Raw genomic sequence first — 22,956 nt, 5'->3', positions numbered from 1 at the left:
TTTTTTTTTTTTTTTTTTTTTTTTTAACATTTGAAACTAGAATAATTTACGACAAATTATATCATGAACTATGGTCCATATTGCATAATAGATCTTATCTAAAATGACGTCATTTTATATTAAGTGTCAATTACTGCATCATGTTTAATAACATCATATGCACATCATATGCAATATAGTCAATAGTACTAAAAAAAAAAAAACGGTACATCATATGTATTTCGATTCACTCTATAATAGATTCATAATGTTCATAAAAATAAAATTTAATATACATAAGCATTACACTACTTATACATCATGTTTAATAACATTCATAATAATTGGTCTGATCATAAATCTAAATCTTAATAAGTTAATATACATAAACAATAAACTACAAGTACATCATTCACATCTATTTTCATTATATTCACTTTATATTAGGTTCATAATGTTATTTCTATATGTTCATAAAAATAAAGTTTAATGTATATAAACATATATTACACTAAAATAATGACTTTATATAGATTTATTTTTTTAAAAAAATTATATACATAGAGGCAACTATAAACCAATCAAAACTGTTCATCTAGAAAGATCTAACGGATCATAAGCAATAATTATAGAAAAAAATGCAATGATGTTTTTGTAAATAACTCAAACTTTTAAGTGTAATTAACATCACTATAAAGTGCAAGTAAGTAACACTATAGAGTGCATATGTTGATAAACCTTAAAACTAAACCAAAAACCTAATTTCAAAGCTAAATCATAAAATTTAAACTTCTTTTGTTTTTTTTTTTTTGAAAATAAAATTTAAACTTCTAAATACGTACTAAAAAGTGAACACTTAAACCAAATAGAAAAAACTAAACCATAAAATTTAAAAGGTAAACCCTAAGTGCAATTAACTTTCACATTCGATGCAATTAATGATAGCGTTAGGTGCACTAAATATTGTTTACTAAGTGCACTCTAAAGACAAATAATAACTACTAAACTCTAAAGTGAATTTCTAAAAAAAAAAAAACAATAAACCAAACAAATAAAAACTAAATCATAAATTGTAAAATGTAAACAATTTCACTGCATATATACGTACCACAAGATGAACTATATGGTGCCCTCCTTTTCAAACTAAGTATCTACAAAATGTAACAAATAAATTATCAAAAAGCGAGCATACATGGTGAGTTCGATTCCTACTGAAGACATAAGAATTATTGAAAAATTTAAAAACTCCAAAATCTTATCAGAGGTGATGAAAACTCTTTATATTCAAAGTGTACAAACATATGTGGCAACTAATGATTAATTTTTTTTTTCTTGTTTCGTAACCCATTAAGGTGAATGTCTCTTCAGTGTGATGGTTTTTAAAGGGTGAGTTACTTCCCTTGATAAATGCATTTAGGTTAGAGACTTCTTTTTGGTTAAAAGAAGTGTAAAAGAAAAACAACTAGCTTCAAGTTAAGAAGAATAGTTATCTATTGAAAAGTTTAACTAATGATTAATTGAGGGACACACAAATACACTTATACACCCCTTAAAAAGGAATTCATAGTTTTGAATGAAATAAAAATAAGGAGACAAATTACAAATTCCACGCATCACCAAAATAAGCTGAAATTTTTTCCAAAAAAGAAAATAAAATTGAAATCAGTAATGACCACAAACTTTCAGTAAACATGCGCCAATTGAATTTTTTGAAGATGTTTGAGCGATACTTTTTCGACTTTGAATGTCCAATTGCATAATCCCAAAATATTTAATTCACCAGAGAAAAATAAAGGAAAAAGTGTCAAATAGGCCACTGAATTTGTTGCTTTTGTGCAATTGGGTCATTGAACTTAAAAAGTGTGCAATTCAACCATCAAACAAGCAAAATTTGTGCAATTGGACCATTTTTACAAAAAATTTTAATTCAATTTGAATTAAAAACATTTCAATATTGACTTCCAACTAGTATGGTAGAAGAAAATGTCACTCTTAATACATATATGTTAGTAATATAATTGGATTTTACAAGAAATTTTTTGTAAAAATGGTCCAATTGCACAAATTTTGCTTGTTTGATGGTTAACTTGCACACTTTTTAAATTCAATGGCCCAATTGCACAAAAGGGATAAGTTCAGTGGCCTATTTGACACTTTTTCCAAAAATAAATGAAAAATTTAAAATTCTTAATTCCTGGCTTGTAAGCTGTAACGGTCTCTTCGTCTTTCTTCACCACTCCCCTTCCCCTTCCCCTTGCAAATTTCTCCCAAGAGAAAAAATGCAGACCGCGCTTTTATTCGAGCTCCAGTGTTTTCCAGATCCAAATTTCCTCTACAATTCAAGAAGTAAACCAACACAATCCCCCTGCTTTTCACTCAAACAATCTTCATTTTCGAAGCCTTCTAGGAACATTCAAGAATCCCTGTGTCATCCCCATAAATTTTCATCCCAAATCCATGTACAGAGGCCAATCGTATCTGCTTTGAGGAGGAAAAGGAGATCCGGGTCAGCAAGATCAACTAAAATCCTGCTAGAATCGGCATACTTGGTAGCAACCAAGCTCAAGATTTTCCCGGAGCCAATCGAGTTGTTGATAAGAGAATTTTGCGGTGGAAATGGGGGTGGGGGTTTATCCTTGAAGGGTTATGGAGGAGGGGAAGGCTCTGGTGGGTGGAGAAAGAGGAGGAAAGTGAATTGGGTTGTTTTGGGGAGCTTGGTAATTCTTGGTATCGCCTTGTCGCTGGCAGTGTGGAAAGAATATGATCAAGAAATGGTGTTTGGAGTTGTAGGTTTAAGCCTAATTGGGCTATCGGTGAATGTGTGGAAAAGAGGGGTTCTGGATTGGGCTTTAGGGTTTTGCTGTTGTGCTGCTTTGGGGGGTTTTCTGTTGAAGGGAGATTTGCAGAGAGGGGTTAAGTTTCTTGGGACTATGAAGATTTCTAGGAGAAGAAAAAGAAGATGGTTTTGAAAGGGGAATGCAGGGAAGATCAGAAAGAGGTTTGTTTGGCTCTATTATTCTTTTTTGTAGGCTTAGATGAACTTTCATTTATGTGCTTAAGGTGTTTGTTCATTTGCGGCTCTGAAATGTGCCAAATGAGATATAATGTTTATTTTGAGAACATAATGTGTTGATGGAATTCCATTTTCACCTATATATCAGTACTATAGAGGCCTTGGACATAATTTCATGTTGGCTTTCACAGATTGAAAAGCTGAATGCTTTTAATTTTGATTGAGAATGTAGATTAGTAGCATATGTGTGATGTTCTGAATTTCATAAACAATAATATCTGATTTGTCAGAATGTAGAGATTCCTATTTGTGAGTTTGTGCAAAAGCTCCAGTTGTATGTTTTTGAAGTTGTGAACATAGTTGGTTTGAGCAAAGAATTGGGCTACTGATATACATACATACTAGAGAAGGTTTCAAGTAAATGTAAATAAGAGTGCTTGCTATATGGTCTTAGAGCAAAATAGTGCTATGTTTTTCAATGAGTTAATACCCAATATAGTCTTTGACTTTTTGTGCTCAATTTAGTCATTGACTTTGATGGTTTTACACCATTTAGTCTTTTGTTAAAAATTCTGTTAGTTAACTTTTAAAAATATATGGTCCTAATAGTAATTTCTCATCCTTCATCCCATTTGAGATGATTTTTTCTTCTTCCCGTTATTAAGATCCACACAGAAATGCAAATCTTCGTACCCAAATATTTATTTATCTATTTAGGGTTGAAGTTGATTTGGGGATAATGATCTCCATTTCTGCGTGGAGCTTAATAAGAGGAAGAAGAAAGAATCATCTCAATTCAATTGAGATAAGGATGATAAATTACCATTAGCACCTTATTTATAACAACCAACTAACATAATTTTTAACAAAGGACTAAATTGTGTAAAATTATCAAAGTCGACGATTAAATTGAACACAAAAAGTTATTTAAGACTAAATTGAGTAAAACCACTATAGTCGGAGACTATATTTGGTATTAAGTAAAACTTGAGTTTTTTGCCCCCCTCTCTCTCTTTTAAACATTTGGCTGAGTTTGTAAGTTTTGAAGTAGATATCCTTCAATAAGCCCTGGGCCAAACAAACACAAAAATACTCGATTCTCGTGTAACTAATTTCCTTTCCATGTGATGTGACTATGTGAGGCGCATTTCTTCAATGTTTGCATTGGTTATAGATTTTGTAGTGGTGCTTTTGCTGCAGGATTTTCTCTCATGATGCATTGCATTATTTTTTCTAGATTTAGATGTAAAAAATTGTTGGTAAACTTGGCACCAGCTGTGCAGTATATCAGTTTGGTTTTGATTTCACAGCAGTTACTAGTTGGTTCTGTTATGATGATCACAGCTTCAGCTTCAACCTTATTTTGTTCTAATACTCAAGGCCTAATGTGTATGTGTTTGAAGGACATCAAGAATGGTCATTTGAATACAATATCATCGGGGCGTTTAGTTCGCTTTAATAATATCATCGGGGCGTTTAGTTCGCTTTAATAACATGTTTAGTTCATGGGATATCAGATTACTTTAAAACAATGGGAAAATGGAAAATACTCTAAATTTTTGCGAATTGTCTGAAATAAAATTCAAAGGGTTTCTACAACAACACAACACTGAGGATATCATATCATCTTTCAAAACATACATTCAAAAAGAACAATGACTTTTCTCCACAATGTAGTCCCAATTTTTCTTTTCCTTGTCCTTGTCCTTGTCCATCTGCTGAAACCAAACCAAAAGAGCGAGTTTTCAGGAAAACACTAATGAATCATATATACTCTGTAAAGAAATCCTAAGCAAAAGATACCTAGGCTACAGTTTTAAAGCATTTGAGAAACATAACACTGGATTGATCCCAAGGTAAAAAGACGTTAAGAAGAATAGAAAACATTGTTAGTACGTAAGCCACCATACCATGCCGAGGAAAAGGTTTTCAATCCAAAGGACAGCTCGGCTCCACTGCAAATCAAGAATCGTTTGGCTGTCTTTTCTTCACAGATGCTTCAAAAATTCCATCAGATCCAAATGTGGTCAAAAATTGATTTGCAGTTGGGCCAGGAAGCTGAAATGAAATGGTGAACTTTCCTGGTGGGCACAGATTCGGTGTGTTCATCTTGAATACCATGTTATTTTTGTAAACTGCTCGCACTCCAGTCAATGTTATACCCTTTATATCTACCTTCCCGTTAGGTTCAATGTTACAGCGAAAGTTTTCTGTCACCATATAAGCACCAATGAAGATAAATCACCCAATGCAGCATCTAGCGATATTAACCGCATAACAAAATTCATAAATGTTAATATCGTACTGACTACTGAAAAAAACATTAGGTCTCTGTTGATTAAAGAATCGGCATTAGCCTGTGATGATTTACTATAACTTCAGAATACAACCAAATATTCTTTCAGCAGCTTGAACAAAATTCATTAAAACTGAGCTTCGAAACAAACAGAACTTTAGAGAACAGAGAATCAACTCTAAAAAGGTTCCAATGACAGTGGCAAATAGGAAACATACCTGCATCTTTTGCAACACCAGGAAGTGAGACACGAAAAAAGTATTCGGTATCAGACTCCAAAATATCTACCGCTCCTATAGGAGGTCCCACTTTCCCCATTACAGCAGTTCCAGTAAGCAAACTTCCTACTTTGGAGTGACCACAGGTGGCAGCAAAGAGATTGGCCCTCTCTTCAAGAGTTGCAATAGTATAATAAACCATTGCAGGCTGAGGGCTGGCGTTTGTAGAAGATTGAGCATTTTCCATTGGGAATGAAGCTGCGTTAGGTCCAGGTTGAGATTGAGAAGCATCACGACTGGAAGTTGGAAGAGGACCAGTGTATGGCACACAACGGAGAGGGGCTACATCAATGACTGGTTGTCCAGGATCCATTGGATGCATACCATTATTTTCACCACTGTGTCCCCTAGAGTAGCCATGAAATTAGACAATCAGAAAGACAGCATATTTAATCCAATTTGGAAAATTACTTTTTTAGACAAAAATCAACGTTTAGCATGCTTAATAGAAGCAATGCATGCACATGTACATGGATGGACACATGTAGCAATAGGATCACACCAGATCTGGAAAAGAAGCACACATTATGATTGGAAAGAACAAAAGTTTTGCCACAACAATCCTGCAATTCCTGAATGTTCAATGTTAAAGCAATTCTTCCTAACAGCTGTTCAACAAATAAGGCTTCTACAAAAAGAAAGAAAGAAAAAGCTAAAAATTAATTAGTAGTATGTAGCTAGAACATTCCCTTAGGAAAAACACCAAAGCCACATGGAAATAAGTATGAGAAGATATATACTTCCATAGACATAAAGATACTACACTGACTTGTATAGTATATACTAGAATGCAGATATGGGCATATGGCTGACATCCTCCCAAGACAACCCAGAAAACAATATTGATTATCTTTTAATCTTTGATATTCACCATTCTGGTTAAATCATCTATCCCTTCTCCCCAACATAAAGACAGGATTTTGGGAGTGGAGATACTTGTAACATTTTAGAAAATAAATTATACCAATAAAATCCCTTCTATCCCCCCAAAGCTCCTATTTCCACCTTCCAAATTTCCTCTTTTAAATGAAAACAACCCACTCCCACACCATGGAGAGAAGAACAGGAACAAAAAATGAATAGTGGATTTGCTACAACGTTTGTCAGTGAAAACATCATTGGCTGTCACAAAAAAGAATCACAATCACCTGGACTCTGAGTTATCTTCATGTAATTAAGTCAACATCATAATCAACAACCAGACAAAATCAAATGAACCAGGTTAGAAGTTACCAAGATTAGGGTGATCTTTATTTGATCAACTAGTAATTCAAATTTGATCATATAACTAAATAAGTGGTGGAAATTAGCTACCAAACCAAAGGTGTCAAAGGTTGTTCACTGTTGTAGCTACTGCACCGACCTCTTCATTTCTTTCTTGCTTCCTTTTTATTTTTTTAGGTGGGGGAATACAATCACATATAAAAGGGGAACAAATTTTCTATTTTCTATCCAGTCATTAGGGTATTTACAATTCCTAAAGCTTAAAGAGTTAAAGCCTATCACATAAAAGAAAATCCAAGAGTGGACAAATGTGAAATTTTATGCTTAATGCTCAAACCACACAAAGCACGTCATTCACTTAAAGCAAACAATAAAAAACTTACAAAATAAAGTACTTTTGAGATCCAAATATCATCCACCCTAAACCCTAAATTCACATAATATAAATCTCCAATCCTTCATTTCAAGTATGATTTATAAGGTTTTGGCCCTAGTTGGAAGGATTGCACATCATTCAGGATTTAGGAAAGAAAGATGCTTGATAGCTTCTGTTTTGTAGAGAAGTTGTTTACAAGGCCCAAACCCATGACCTAACACTCGACAAATGAGCACTTGGCCACTAAATAAGGAAAATAAGTCAATGAGCCGATGAGGAAAAATAACTAAATGACATAAAAGAAAAGAAAAAAATTATTCATTATCTAAGAATTTATAGAAGGATATAACAAATATGGACTTATTGCTGTTCTTGCACCTTCTACTTTGGTTGAATGACTTTAGCATGAAGGATTTGTGGATTACATTGGTGGCCTCAAGTGACAACTAATGAACCATCCTTCTTCTTGGTGTCTCTCTAACACACATTTGCACTGAAGCACACTCACAATTACATAAATGGAATGAAGGGAAGATAAGAAAAAAATCTTGCCTAGGAAAACAATTTAAATGCAATGATGCAATCCTAAATGAAGGAAGCTTTTCCAAATGGGTAAACGGTGAACAAAACCTTATCAGGTAAAAACATTGTTAAGAAGCGTAAGTAGTACAATAAATCAATAATATTTGGATTTTGGAGGAAGCTTTTAAAGGTGACTAAAGGCTTTTTTTTCTTATTATTATTTTAAAAAAATGTTAAAACCCCAATCACTTCCTTACATGATTAAAAAATAAATAAGGAGCTATCACCCTTAAGAAGCCACAAGAGGCAAAATTTAGATAAATATGATTCAATCACAGGGATTAGATACTTGTGTTGAACATAAATGACAAATTAGATTTGAAATGAACACCATACAGGCAAAATGCGAATCTGTACAATCCAGTAAACTAAAGACGGATATTTATAAACAAGTTAGGAAGGGCATTATAATGTTGAAATAACAACTATCAAGCTGACTAGACAGCATGCTGCCTTTCAGCTCAAAGCCATAGCCACATCTTAAGCTATGCTTATGCAAAAGTGACTTTTCATGCATAAAAAGCTCTGCTCATGGAGCAAATATAGAAGGGTAGTCTTCCAGATAATTCCTAGTCTAGAATCAAATTCTGAGCTAGCATATCATCATCATCCCATTTGGCCTAATAGCAATCAGCCAATCACAACTACAATTCAGGGTTCTTAAATCATTCAAGATATAAGGTCTTTGACAAGGAGGGTTTAAAGCCAAGAGTCATTCTAAAGGCCATTTAAAGAAAACATCACAGCCTCACAGGCATGCACCTATGCAAACAGACATCCAAAAAGAGGCTTCTATCAGGTGCCAAGTTAAATACCATCTCTATGACTCTATGGGACAAACACAAGACAAGGGTCCACTGTAATCTATACTTGTCCCACCAACAAGACAGCCACTGTACATGTACAAGATCAAAACATTCTCTAAACTACTCTCTAGTATTATGTTAATAGGCTTTCTCAAGGTGAAATGGGATCACTTTAACATCTCTTGTTAGCAAGGCACAATTACCAAGCATTGCCAACGACAGCAACTTAAGTCTTAAAATACCTCAAAACTAATCAAGCAAAATCAATGTTAAAACAAGTAGCACAACCTAAGTTCAGTGCAATGGTTAGATTTGTGCATTCAGCTTGTTGAGTAAACCAGTGTTTGGAAGCATCAAGAAAATCTCCCTACAATTTTGGACAAAAGATCAGCTGACGTGATAAATTAACATTACAGAACTACATATACACCCAAACATGTTCCAATGAGAAGGAAGATTTCTAATCCACCTAAGAAAAAAATGCATTATAACAAAACCCACACCCAGTGGAACTCTATGTGCAGTGTATTGAAGGCCAGTGGAGGGGATTTAAATGCATCTCCTCCTCAGAGGAGACTCAAGTTTCACCGAAACATGAAGTTCTAGGCCAAGATTTCTATGCTTACGCACTTACTGGCATCTCTTCTTGACATTTTTCTACAAATTTGGTTATTAATTACCATTTACACACTGGCCCTAAAATCAAGTCCCTACAAAAGCTCCCGTTGAGTAACCTTCTCAGTTTTGAACCACAAATACAAACTTGATAAAAAATTAGGCACAGAAACCCAAATACGGAGCAGTAGAATAACAATTCCACCATTGGTTTCAGCTAATCCGGATAAAATCGAAAGAGTACCTGGTTTGAGAACTCATCGGAAAGGCGCCAGAGGAGAATTAGGTAGCGAGATGTAACTGAAGATTCCGGTGTCCTCAGGGCTGGCTGGGGTTTAGGAAAATTTGAAATTCATGGAGCAAGGGTGAAATGACAATTTTGGCCCCCGTAAGCTTATTGCCAAGGCTCGGCGACGTGTAGGAGCTACGCCGCTTGCCTGGTCAACGTATAGCCGTATAGGTAGCAGCGGCTGAAGATATTACAAGATAAGGCCTCGACTAGAAACAATGTACTTTTGGTGAGTTCAGAGAAGAGCAGAGAAGAGAAGAGAGCAAAAAAATCAGAGGATAGCACTTCTCGCTCTCAGGCAAATTATTCTGAAAATCAGGGTCACATTGAAAGGTAGATTCGACTCCAAAATATACAATTTACATATTTAATATTTATAATTTATATATTAAGGTAAAAAATTGTGTGAGACCTCTCACGGGTATCAATTCGTGAGAGGAATTTGATTTTTGATTAATAAGGTTAAAGAGTCAAATATCTGACTCATTAATCAAATATTTGATCGGTCTCACAAATTGAGACTCGTGACTCCGTGCGACTGTCTCACACAAATATTACCCATATATTAAAGGGTCACACTTGTGTGAGACCAGATACTTATTTATGAGACATGTTAAGTCAGGTTGAATAAACATGTAAATGTTATACTTATATGCTCAAATGTAATACCTGAGTTCATAGTATAACTATCGTAGTTCTCGCCATGCTAATAAGCTGGGCTAACCTCACACATAGGCCAAGCCCAACAAAATTAAACTAAGGTCCGATCTTATGGCAAATTATAGGCAAATTTTACTGAGGATTGGGATCAGGCAAAAAAAAATGACGTCGATTTGAAAGTTTTTTTCATTAATAAGGGTAGACATTTTGTTATGATTCATGTAGTAATCTCTATCATTATTCAAACACACCTTAAATGTCAGTTACAAAATTGAGAATTGGCATGCCAAGATTACAGCTAGCTATGGCACTCTTGATTCATTTCTTGTTCAGTCAAGGAAAATCAGAAGAACTTGCGTCGCAATCAGCCATACATTATCTTATATATGTTTAATTAGAATAAGCGTCAAATAGACCATCGAACTGCATATAATAATACAATTAGACCACTAAATTTAAAAAAGTTACAATTGAGTCCCTAAACTAAAACATTTGATTCAATTAGTTCAATTTACAGTTTTTAACAGGTTACCACAATTTTAAAATATTTTTTAAAAATAAATTTTAAAAAATAATTATTAAAAAAAAAACAGCTTCTTCCATGGAGATGAAGCTTTTCATCTCCGGCCATGGAGACAAAGCTCTTCGACTTCGGCCAATAAATTGGACTAATTGAGTGAAATAGGTTACTTTAGGGACTCAATTGTAGCCTTTTAAAGTTCAGTGGACTAATTGCATTATTGTGTGCAGTTCGATGACCTATTTGACTATTTTTGAATGCTACTTACAATTATTTTTTTAATTTACTTTTAAATTTCATTAGAGAAGAAGGAACATTCAATATAAGGAGTAATAAAAAATGAGAAAAGACTACCTGAAAAGGATAATCGAATAGGATTAACATAATTATCATACGGATAATCATGAATTTGGTTTTTATTAACACCCTCTTAATCAAACTCGTTACAAAATTTTTTATGTAGTTTGTGGCACTGTCTTCGGGTTTCCCTTGTCCCCAAACAAAAGAATTTTATTCCCCGGCAAAGATAGAACATTTCCAACACCCAATACCTCTTTCTACTACTACCAAAGGCACAAGAATGAGAAAAGCAGCCCGCACGTGCTTAGCTCAAAGGCAATATTTGGGAGAAAATGAGAAAAGCAATCGTAAAGGAGAAGGGAGGTGACCAAAGAATAACGGGATCCCTAATGAGTTTCTAGGAAAAGCGGGCACCGAAATACATATGGCAGGGAACACACGTCCACTAACACTCTACAAGGAGAATGGAAAATAGGCCTGATGAAATGCTCGTGGCACTTTGCTACACCTTTATGAAATTTGTTACATCACTCTAGACTTTTTGTACATCGAACATGTACATAGCACTAGAAGTAAATCTCCACCATCTATCGAGAATGTGAAATGACCATGAATACCCCTCAAGGGGCTCATTTGTAACCACCCAACAATTCGAGGACAATTCTTTTTTATGCATCAATTTGCAAAGAAAAGAATAGCTAAGGTCACGTGATGGTATTAGCGACAACAAGTACGTGACACTAAGCCAGTTTAGCAGTTATTTAAGTTTTGTTTACATGGATTAGTCCCTGAAGTGTTTTCCTTTTGATTGGAGAGATCATCAAGACTAAAACAAAGACATTTAGTTACTAATACATTTGAGTGAGATTAAAAATGTAAAACACTGATTAAAAAAGTTGATCCAATTCTTACCCTTCAATTAAAAACTCTACATTGCTGTCCAAACAAACTTCAAGTAACTGTGTTAAATAAGGGACATAATAACAATTACAAAATCAGTGTTTTATGACTACTAAAGCTTAGAAAAATCTTGGCCACTCAACTTATCTGAAAACCAAATACAACAATGGCAATGAAATTAGTTGAACACTAACTTAATTAGTATCGAACAATGTCTTGGAGGCAATCATAGAAATGTGAAATGTTGATCTTTTCTTTTCCGGAGTAGATGGCTTCTGCTTTCCCGCCATGCTCACCTTGAGCAGCCATTTCGACCACCATGTACAGTTTCTTGATTGGCATCTAACAAAAAGGACAAGTTCATAAAACAAGGGTTATCACTATTGGAATAAATGTGATTACAAACGGAGCCAGAGAGCAAATATAATTCTCGAGCTTACATCATTTAATGCCTCTGCAGCAGAATCAACATCCTCCCTTGAGAATACATTAAGCTGTTGTAACACCTGCAAGTGGAGTAGAAATGTCAAAAAACATTAAACCAATATATTGGTTTGGTTTGGAGGGTAAATGATACAAATAGTTCAGTGCAATTCAATTCATCAAAAGAAGGGTAAAATAGACTTTACCTTCTTCGCATCCTCTGTCTTTAATGTTGGGACGTGATGTGTGACTGAGAATGCATCACAAATGCCAACTGACTCCAAGAAAGCAACCTCACTAGTAGTTCCAATTACAAGGACTTTTTTCCCCTGTAAAAGTAGGAAGTTAGGATAGTACTGAGTAAATGAGTAATCTCATTGTGTAATAACTAACAAAAAAGAAAGTCACACATCAAGTCTAACATCAATATAACAAAAAAATTAAAATCTTATTAGAATAGTATCTTAACCTTCATAAGAGTAACAAAAAACATAAGGCCCTAAAAATTTAATGGAGACTTGCTCCCAAGTTTGATTATCCAAATTAAATTCAAAAGGCTCTGTTTGCCGGAATTGCTGCAACTGGCAAATAAGCTAGTTGATTTAATTAATAGTGTTTGGTAATGAACTAGTTTTTAAATGTAAAATGAATTAAAAGCACATATTTTTATTTTTTTAATAACTTAAACTCTTAAAGACTACACGTAAATAATTTGGTCTACTTCTTATGAATTTATAATGATATATTTAAATTTGATTTTGTATTTTAGGCATGTTTAATAAGACCAAATTAATAAAACAGTAAAATTCAAAAAACAGACAGGTCTGTGGCTTTAAAGGGAGGAAAAAGAGAGAAATGGAAAAGCTACAGCCATTACCATAAAGGAAAGAAAAAAATTGAAAGAGAAAAACAGAGGGGAAACTGGGAAAAATTATTAAAAGCTAGTTCTCATAGACTAAATGCTACTTTGAGTAGCAATTCTGATACTCTATATCAATCTCCTACTTCTGCACTTGGCAACTTCTACTACAATAAATTCACTTCTTTGCGAAATGGCAGCCTATAAATAAACTCAGAAGTCTTTCCCTGGCAATCTGCCAAGATTAAGAATAGCCTGAACTTCTCCTTGGGCAGATTTTCCCACAAAACATTCAACTTTGTGGAAGTTAACAAATTATGTTTATAATTATAATACAAATTATTATTATCCATAAAAGAGAAGAGGAGAAGGAAAACAATGTCCAAGGTGTAACCATGGAAGGGTCAAAAGATTTGGTCCCAATCCACACATGGTGAAAAGGAATATGTTCACAGTTAAGTGACTGTGGCCTATGCACACTCTGAATATAGCCTGGCTAAACAAAAATGGAGAATGTGGGCACCACAAATACAGCCTAGACAACCACAGAGAATTTACCTTTGGAGGAAGCCGTTTGAGGAGCACCAACAATGTCTGGGATATCAAATTTGAAAATCGAGGGCCAATGGCAACATACTCAAGTAGCCTGCATAAGTATAAGATGATGTGTCCATAATCCACATCGAAGTACTTCATTTAAAAGCCAGTCATCTAGAATCCAGATTACCTTTCAATGTCATCAAGGATGATTATGCTTAGTGGTGATTTGTAAGCATCCTCAAAAACCTGCCGCAGAAAATGCTAGTTATTTGTAAACATAAATGAAAATTCCAAATGAAACTTTGATCATAGTGCAAAAGGCCACTGCGTAGAACCTTGACAATTTGAGCACATTTACTACCCTCACTTAGTCCAATCATTGTCTCTGCAGAGATCTAGCAATTGAAGAAATGGGAGAGGCAACATGAGAAATGCTAATGGTTTAGAAAATTAGATTAAATGCCAACATAATACATCAGAATACTTACTATCTTTACATACGGAAAATCACTTTCAATACCGACTGTTGCTGCCATTGCAGTCTTACCACTGCCAACAGATAGATCATCAGCTTTAGAGAAATGTGAATACTATTTGACATATGAAAACAAGCAGGAAAAAAACACCTACCTGCCACTCGGGCCTTCTAGGAGGCAAGTAATAAGGGGGCTTCCTTTACTGACTTTAACTTGTTCTGCCATTAGCATAGCTCTTCTATATATGTGTTCATGTCGTTGACCACACTCCACAATACCATTAAGCCTGCAAAACAATAAGTTGAGAACTCTTCCTTTTTCCACTATGAAGTGCACCCTTGAAACTAGTGCTCAAGGTCCTTTGAGTTACTTATTATTGTTCTCTTAAGGGCCTTATTAAAGTAGCAAGCTTTTAACCAAATCCACTTCGCCCAAAACACACATTTCAAACTCCTAGAAAGGTACAGTGCCAACTGTATGCTCATCTTTGTGTTTTGGACACTCTCCTCCAAATTCCGTCTCCTATTATTTAATTTTATTTTCATTGTCCCCAACTCAAGGGAGACAGGTGCCCTCTTATGCAGAAAATTATTCAAGCTTTGAATAAAATTCTTGGGCAGATTCATATCCCAATCGAACTAAGTTTTGAAAAGCTACATGCAAATATGTAGTTTCTCAGATGGACCATCACTTCTTTGATAAATTCATTTGTATTGTTGACTTGCTACTTGATATACAAGTAGTAGTAACAATGATTAAATATGTATGTTAAAGAGTCCCACATTGAAAAATAAGAGAGAAACATATGGGTTTATAAGACCATGGGTTAGACTAGTTAATTGATTGGATTTAATCTTTTAATGTGATTTGGCCAATTGAGTGGTCTCAGCCCAATCTTAGATTCTAACAATGTTCCTAGTGCAACATGTTCCCTTATTTTTCTTAAGTCACGTGTCGTCATGTTCATGTTCATGTCCATGTAAGACACAATGTATTTGTGCTTCACAAGACCCCTTCTCCCTTTATCAAACAAATCTAATGAGAATAAACTTTCCCCACAGATTTGTTCTACATAATAGGACCCCAGGTGATTAAAATGTTTAAATTATACAATTATATAAGCCTACCTGCAGCGCTCAAGGTCATCAGTAGAAGCACCAAATGCAGGGATGACTTCATGAAGGGCATGCAAGAAGTCATCCATTGTCACTTTTATGTTATCCTCATCTACTGGTTTGGTAAGATCATCAAGGCTCAGTTGCCTGTTCAGAGCAAATGATACAGCACTTTTCACGACACCTTCAAGCTCTGCACCACTATAATTTTTTGTTCGTGCAGCTGCACTCAAGGAAAATAAGAGAGAGCACTATAAGAATTCCAATTAATAATAAAAGATACTAATACACCATTTCAACTTGGACAGTAACTTGCAGAAGCCATAAGGAAAGCATAAAATCCAAAAAGAGCATCTTCAATGTAAATGAGAATGATTATATCTAAAAAACCTGTGCTTAAATTTTATTTTTTTTTTAAAAAGAAGAAAAATCTGTGCTTATAATAACTGAGAAAAATGCAGTAAATTGTCACACTCTCTTAGGCAAGAACACCAAGCAGCATACCAAGTTCTGGCAAGTTCACATCCGGAGCAAGAAAAGAATTCTCTTTCATTTTGTTTGTATGAATCTGGAGAATTTGCAAACGACCATTTTCATCAGGAAGATTTATCTCCACTTGAACTTCCAATCGTCCAGGCCTTTGCAACAAGTTATCATTTATAATGCATTATAAGATAACCATGCAAGGTTTAGTAATGAAATTACCAAAAAGGATAAATTTTAAGCAACAAAGGAATACAATTGACGAGAGATAATTACCCCAATAGTGCTTCATCAATCAAAGGATAAATTTTACGCAACAAAGGAATACAATTGACGAGAGATAATTACCTCAATAGTGCTTCATCAATCAAGTCTTTTCTATTTGTCATTCCAATGAGCAAAACATTATTAAGAGATTCAACACCATCAATCTGTAGTGCAATTAAATCATCAATCAGTCAAATATCTAGCATGCAAGTGCAGCCAGATATTCCCTCAATCTAAATGTGACCATAATACAAACTTAATAAAGTATACCTTCGTGAGAAGCTGGTTCACAATGCTATCATGTACACCAGTTCCATCTCTAGTTGAACCTCTGGACTGCAAACACAATGGTAAACTGTTAAATGAAGTGATCAAATCTCCATATTCGGCTTTCAGAGAGTGTGAAGTTGTTAGTGTCTGTGGCACTCAGATAAGGCTAATAAAATCAGTTAACCAGGTTTGTAAAATGACTAGGAAGCAAAACTAGAAATGAAGCAAAGCCTGCAATGACACTGGTATTGTTGAGAATAATTGTTGTGTATTCCAAATCTGTGTTTTAGTATTCTTAGGAGCAAACCTATCTTCCTAGAGCCTTGCTTTCATTTATTTTCTTAGTTTTCTATTCCTTTTAGTTCCTACACATTGCCCTGTTGGCTGTTGCTTGTACTGAGGTGTAAGTTTCTGATATGATAAATTTTCTTCTTCTTTAACATGGTGTCAGAGCCACGATCATGGCCCTGAATTTCTTATTTTCTTTTTATGTACTATTACTGTTCATCCAAAACATTGACCTACAGGTGACTGTGGTTCGGTTTAAGCAAAGATTGCCCTGTTGGCTGTTGCTTGTACTGAGGTGTAAGTTTCTGATATAATAAATTTTCTTCTTCTTTAACATGGTATCAGATCCATGATCATGGCGCTGAATTTCTGATTTTCTTTTCATGTACTGTTACTGTTCATCCAAAACATTGACCTAGAGGTGGCTGTGGTTCGGTTTAAGCAAAGATTCAAAATGGAACCATGCACTATGCGAACCAGCCCTAAACCATAATAGTACAGAAGGTTATGGTTAAGGTTCGAACTAGATGGACTATGGTTATGGTTTTGGTTTTTTGTTTTGGTGAACCATTAACTGTCAGTTATTTTGAAGCGGACAGTTCACAGTTACAAACTGTTACTTAAAAAAAAAAAAAAAAGTGTTGACAAGCTAAGACCATGAATTGACAATCTACTTCGTACTTCAAAAATTCACTTAGTCTTGGTAAAACCAAGTGCAAGACTTTTTTCTTTTTCTTTTTTAATAAATTGCAATACTTTAAAAATTAAAACTTAAATACAAATTTTAAATTTTAAAAGATGAAATTTAACATGTTTATTTAATTTATATTATAAAAAAAAAACTAGTTAACTGATGGTTCATGAACCATCTAGAACTGCATAGTAATGGTTCAGGTTACGGATTTTCCCAAAGATGAACCTTGAACCAGCAGTCCCAAAACCAAAAAAGACTGTAGCGCCACCACTGCAGAAAATCATACAATCACGGCACTTTGTCTTATAACCGACTACCACTGCATGTGCCACCACTCCTCTTGGCCACCAGGAAACCCAATTATTACCCTCAAAAAACCTATGCGGGTCACAAAACTATCAATCTTGGTCCAACATTGTTGTGTTGTGGTTTATGGGCCAAGGTGTGGTTGACCCTTAGAAAAGGGGATAGAGAATTGTACTAGAAAATGAAAAGGCAATTTGGAGAAGGGTGGATGCCTAATTATGTACTCTACTATGGTAGTCTTTTTCCTTAGATTTAGTTCCACTACTATGAGCGTTTAAGACATATTTTGAGGTATGGGATCAAACAATCATTGTACACTAAATAGTTTTCACAATTCTACACTATTGTTAATAACTTGGTTAGCTTAAAGAAAGATGGTGCGAGTATAGAAGTTTTTCTTGGGAAAGCATAGAGTTGAGTAACCAAGTTTAATAAGCTCTTTCCAATTGGAGGGGCACTGGCAAAACAGCTTGCCTAGCGGGAAAAATTCTTCGTGGTATTTCTTCAGTCAAAATTAGGTCTGAAATTTGCACGAAACCATATTCTTGGAAATAATATTGTGTCAGGTACCATAGAATTGTTCAAACATTTTCTTCAAGTGACTTCCATTACTGATGAGACTTCTGGACCTACTACAAAATAATCTACCCTTGTGATCTAAGAAGGTCGTGGTACAATTGGACTTGAGATTAGTGGACAGAACAATGCTAGATATTTTGATTATTGCAACAAGTCTAGACACACACGAGAATGATGTTAGAAGCTACATGGGGAAACCTTTGTCAACCCCTCAAATGTGGCTCAATTAAAGAGTTGGTGCTACATTTGAGCTTAAAAAAGTAATGCTATGTTCAACTTACAGAAAAATGTATTTCCCCTTACTCATGTTGACTATCGCTGTTGAAGTGTTGATTTAGAATGAGTTTAAAAATTAACCAGATAATAAAGGGTTAGACTCTTTAAGATGCACTTACTAATAATTTGAGCAAAGATTCATTCAAAGAGGACAACAAACTTGATATAATGGAGCAGATAAATTATTGTTTCAGGAGAGAGAGAGAAATATAGAAAGTTTTGAGGCCCCCACCTTACAGATTGCATCAATTTCATCAAAAATAATAACATGCAATTCACTCTGGTCACCTGAAAACAGAAGTCCAAAATCATATAAACAGTAAAAGAGTGCAAAATAATTTTCGCCACCAAAACTACTTACCTTTGGTCCTTTGATCATTTTCAGCATCAGCGAACAAATCTCTCACATTCTTCTCAGTTTCACCAACAAATTTGCTCAACACTTCAGGTCCATTGACAATCTAAAACTTAATGTCATTAGTCAACTCTAAAAAACCATTAATAGTATAGAGATCATAGCAGTCGCAATACTAATTTTAACAATAACACAAGCTTTTAATTAGCTCTAAAGATACACCCAACCAGCTTCCAAGGTTCACTAAAAAGTGCAACAAAGAAATCAACAAAAGGTTGCACCAACCTTCGGTTCCTTGCCGTTCAACATCTTTCCTATCTGACGAGCCATTAGTGTCTTCCCAGTACCAGGTGGCCCATAAAGCAGCATTCCCTTAACATGCTTGATGCCGAGTCTTCAAATTAAGATCCCATAGCCATAGAGAATTTTCAAGAAGTCAGGCAAGTTTCTAGAGATAATATGTTTTTTGGGGGAAGAGGGGGGTTGGGGTTGGGAATGTGGGCTGAGGAAACATATGGAACAATTAATATTCATTTAGCAGGAAATATAGCATACTTAGATGTGACGTGTGGAGGGAAAACCCTAGAAGCGAAAGCTCTTCGAAATATATCAGCAAACTCGGCACTCAAACCACCAATACCTAACGACTCCAGGTTGAACTCTTTCTGCCTGAAGATGTTGCTACTAGCAGCTTCACGCTGGTTGGTTATCTGTACGGATACAAATTAGTAATTAGTAAACTATCAATTAAATGTTAAGCCTATCGAGTAATAATCATTAGAGCATTCAACTACTGCTTAATAAAAGAATAAGCAGGAAGTTACCTTTATTCCACTTGCATTTGAAGCTTCAAAAATAATATATGTGTCCGAAGAAAGTAGCCCTCTTTCAATTTTATTTGATTTTGAATGTCCCTCAACTTGAGCTTGAGTAACAGTGAAGATATAACCATTTCCATGGTATTCAAAGGTCACCCTTTGTCCAGCTGTCATAACCTGCATAATCACCCTGTTTGGTCATTGGTGAAGCCAAAATCTAAAAGAAGTTTTGCAAACAAGTGTATGTTCTTAAGCTGACAAGTCCTGATCAATACCTAATAGGAATGGAAATGGATGGAAAATTTTAGCATATAAGCTAATACTGGTCAAATTTGGTACAGCTTATGACTATGCATTTTGATTTTTGAATAATAAACGATCTAATCAAAGTTAAATACTTATCAATGATTTAAATGAACAGAGAAGTGCCAAAAATCTATAATCTTTGCCAAACGTGTAAAAATAGATTATCTAATCTATAACCCAAATAATTAAATAATCTTTACAAAACACCATTATAAGATGATAAGTTAATCTTTGTTATATTCAGGATTCAGGGAGCTGAAAACCTAATATTTACCCAAAAAGAAGAAATCTGGCACATGAATCTCGCAAAGAAACATCAATTATTAAGCATACAAAGAAGAACTCTCATTAACTTTTTACCTGATTTCCAAATCTCTTACGAATTTGATTAGACATTTGAACTGCATCAACCTGCAAAGAAATATCTTTGGCCAATTAGCTTGACCATCCCTAGCACGAGAAGAATAAAACAAGCATGGAAATTTTCCATGTCAAAGCATAAATCAATAACTGGCTAGCACAAAAAAAAAATACTTTCAACAAAAAACCCTAGCTTTTGCTAAGCAGTGAGAATATTATATTTTTACCTGCTCATCCTTTGTTCCCTTTCTTACAAATTCCAATTCAAGGGTCAACAAAGCAAGATTGAAATCTTCAGGTGGGATGAATCTGTAATTTATTAAGCAAATATAGGAAATGCACCAAAACAATAAAAGATCAGCATCAAGTCACATACAACCAACTAAAGCAAGGTTATACGCATCATGCCTGCTCACAGATATGGAGTCCCCAGTAGAAACCTTTGCATCTCGGCGTTGAATTGCGTTAAGACCAAGTTGGCCATTGGAAATAGAGTCATGGGCAGTATCTCATAGTTAAGGTGGCACTATAACCCATGATGTTCACTACTTATGGATTATACCATTCAAACACATAAGAAATTGAAATGAACACCAAATTTCCTGTACAGTGTGCTTTATAATCCTTGATTTTTTTGGTTACAACTTAATGTAAACTCACAAGTCAGCACAATCATAAACAAAAAGATTAACAGATGAAATCTTTCTTAAGTTGTATCTCCAGCATTAACAACCTATTCAGGGGCATAAATTTAATCAGGTCTTTCTTGTTAAGCATTTATTTCAGGTGAATCCAGAACTGTTACTGTAACCTTCTTGCTTAGCAGGCATTTCTGTTTATAAAAATCATTTCATTATTCACAAGTAAATACAAAATAGAATCTTTCACTAGGCCACTACCCTACTACTACTTGAGTATACCAAAACATAATACAAAATACTACATTAAGAAAAGAACCAGGACCTCAGCATTTAGTTACAGTAAAATTTCTAAATGACACCGAAATTCTAAAACAATTAGTTAATTGCAGAGCTTAAACAAAAGAGAAATTGAAAATGTGAACACTTAAATCGATGTGCAAAAAATCAAAGATGTGCAAGCAACGAAGTTAATCGAATTATTCATATAAATTCAGCAACATGCTACAAAGATTAGTGCAAGTGATCGCATAAATGCTACCATTAAATAAAAGGATATACAATGGAAAGAACGTAAGCATCGGCCACGAGAGCGTAGGCCAACTTCGAACCCGGAACGACGAAGTTCCGGAGATCCGCCGGAGAGCAATATGCGAAGTTGGTGTAGGCGAGATCTTTTGCCGGCGTGTTGGTCACGATCATCGTTGACGATGACCACCCTGCCATATCTGAAACTCAGCTGTCAACAGAGATCGATCAACGGGAATTATAAGAATAGAAGTGGAATGCTGGAGATGAGAATTAATTGTATTGAACTTGGTAGTTTATAAAGATACTGATTATATGGATATATATAATGATGAGAGAATTTCAGAAAAACTAAAATAGGGAAATCACACAAGTCTAAAATCATAATTTGATTCAAATTTAACTTTTTTGCAGTAGATTAATTAAATGAGTTAATTCCATCAAAGGTCCTTTGTCTGACAATTTCAATTTTAGTCTTGGACTATTGTTTTTGCCATTTAACATCCCAGACTATTATTTTTTGGACACTTTTAGTCTTTCTCATGAATTTTTCTATTTTTAGTAGGGGTAATTTTGTCTCTTCATATATATTTTTTTTTATTTAACCGGTTTTCACCAGTTTAATTAGGTTAGGTTAAGCAGACCAGGTCTTCTAATTATTAGATGCAATCCACAAATCTGTAACGTACTCAAAAAATCGAATGGAGACCAAAAACATATGCAGCTTCAACCTGAAACATAGAAATCAATACAAGATAATGTTAGTATTTTCGCATAATGGAGGCATTAGCTTCTTGGTAGATTAATGGTCCACATTAGGGTCAATAATGGGCCGCCTCAGCATCTCTTTTTCTTCTTTTGTGACAAGAATGACCGGATAATCAAATGTTGTTGCGCTATCGTCCATCACATCGTCGTCTGAATCAAAGTCCTCCTCAATCAGTGGTGACTCTTTCTTGAACTCTCGTTCTTGACTCGGAGTAGCATCCGGTGTCTTCCAGTTGGCAGATTCTGGCGTTGTCGCTTCTGGAGTTTCTTGCATCAAAACCTCCCTACATTGGGACATTGCTGCTTCCAAGTACGTGCGCCCACGCTTGGGTTTCTTCGTGCTTCTTTCCAGGAGGTCTTGGTCTTCCGGCGACCGGAGGGCCGTCGCCGGCGTCGTTCCTTCCAAGAGAGTTTCAGAGACGAATTCCATTACATTATTTCACATATCATTCTCGTTTGTAGCAAGTTGATCTTTAGTTGAAATAAAGTTGACTTGAATATCTCCTGAAGCAACTCTGTCTCTAACAAAGGGATCTCAACATGTTTGGTACGCGCATGAAAAATCGGATTTGTAGACATGCATGTAGCACCAAGATTGTCATCCCATAACTTGGGAACATAAATGTTGGGGACATTGATCTCACGTAGTAAAGATAAAATCTAAATTATGCACAAACATTTGCTAGTTCTTTGTACACAACCTATTACTTAATGGGCCTAGTCTACTTGTACCACATAATTAAGGTCCACAATATATATATATATATAT

At 34.9% G+C, this 22,956-nt stretch overlaps 3 protein-coding genes across 5 annotated transcripts; 1 reads left to right on the top strand and 2 right to left on the bottom strand.

Annotated features, from left to right (window-relative positions):
• The first annotated feature begins 2,258 nt into the window (after window positions 1-2,258).
• Window positions 2,259-2,948, top strand: LOC116005664. The gene has a single exon (XM_031245909.1). The coding sequence runs from the start codon at window positions 2,259-2,261 to the stop codon at window positions 2,946-2,948; it is 690 nt and encodes a 229-aa protein (XP_031101769.1).
• Window positions 2,949-4,532: 1,584 nt separating this feature from the next.
• Window positions 4,533-9,546, bottom strand: LOC116006053 (alpha-crystallin domain-containing protein 22.3-like). 3 transcript variants are annotated; one of them, XM_031246311.1, is made up of 4 exons: window positions 9,414-9,546; window positions 5,507-5,913; window positions 4,903-5,202; window positions 4,533-4,710 (listed from the first exon to the last, which is right to left on the bottom strand). In XM_031246311.1, exons 1-3 carry the CDS (start codon window positions 9,428-9,430, stop codon window positions 4,955-4,957), a joined length of 672 nt encoding a protein of 223 aa, XP_031102171.1. In that variant the 5' UTR covers window positions 9,431-9,546; the 3' UTR covers window positions 4,533-4,710; window positions 4,903-4,954. The 3 variants fall into 3 exon arrangements, with proteins under 3 accessions (XP_031102171.1, XP_031102169.1, XP_031102170.1); XM_031246309.1 differs by lacking the exon at window positions 9,414-9,546 and adding an exon at window positions 8,843-8,924; XM_031246310.1 differs by lacking the exon at window positions 9,414-9,546 and adding an exon at window positions 8,843-8,923 and having other exon boundaries at window positions 4,533-4,707.
• Window positions 9,547-11,825: 2,279 nt separating this feature from the next.
• On the bottom strand, window positions 11,826-21,718 carry LOC116007023 (vesicle-fusing ATPase-like). The gene is made up of 21 exons (XM_031247583.1): window positions 21,451-21,718; window positions 20,662-20,757; window positions 20,481-20,562; window positions 20,254-20,304; window positions 19,594-19,764; window positions 19,325-19,479; window positions 19,055-19,163; window positions 18,776-18,875; window positions 18,647-18,702; window positions 16,272-16,337; window positions 16,083-16,165; window positions 15,756-15,889; window positions 15,264-15,474; window positions 14,291-14,422; window positions 14,149-14,209; window positions 13,996-14,055; window positions 13,848-13,906; window positions 13,679-13,766; window positions 12,468-12,590; window positions 12,279-12,344; window positions 11,826-12,180 (listed from the first exon to the last, which is right to left on the bottom strand). Exons 1-21 carry the CDS (start codon window positions 21,615-21,617, stop codon window positions 12,037-12,039), a joined length of 2,214 nt encoding a protein of 737 aa, XP_031103443.1. The 5' UTR covers window positions 21,618-21,718; the 3' UTR covers window positions 11,826-12,036.
• Window positions 21,719-22,956: the final 1,238 nt, after the last annotated feature.

Source organism: Ipomoea triloba, chromosome 15 (genome assembly GCF_003576645.1).
Source record: "Ipomoea triloba cultivar NCNSP0323 chromosome 15, ASM357664v1".
In the NCBI taxonomy this organism is placed as follows: domain Eukaryota; kingdom Viridiplantae; phylum Streptophyta; class Magnoliopsida; order Solanales; family Convolvulaceae; genus Ipomoea; species Ipomoea triloba.
Note: the sequence above shows the minus strand (reverse complement) of the source record. Positions and strands in the feature narration are given on the sequence as shown.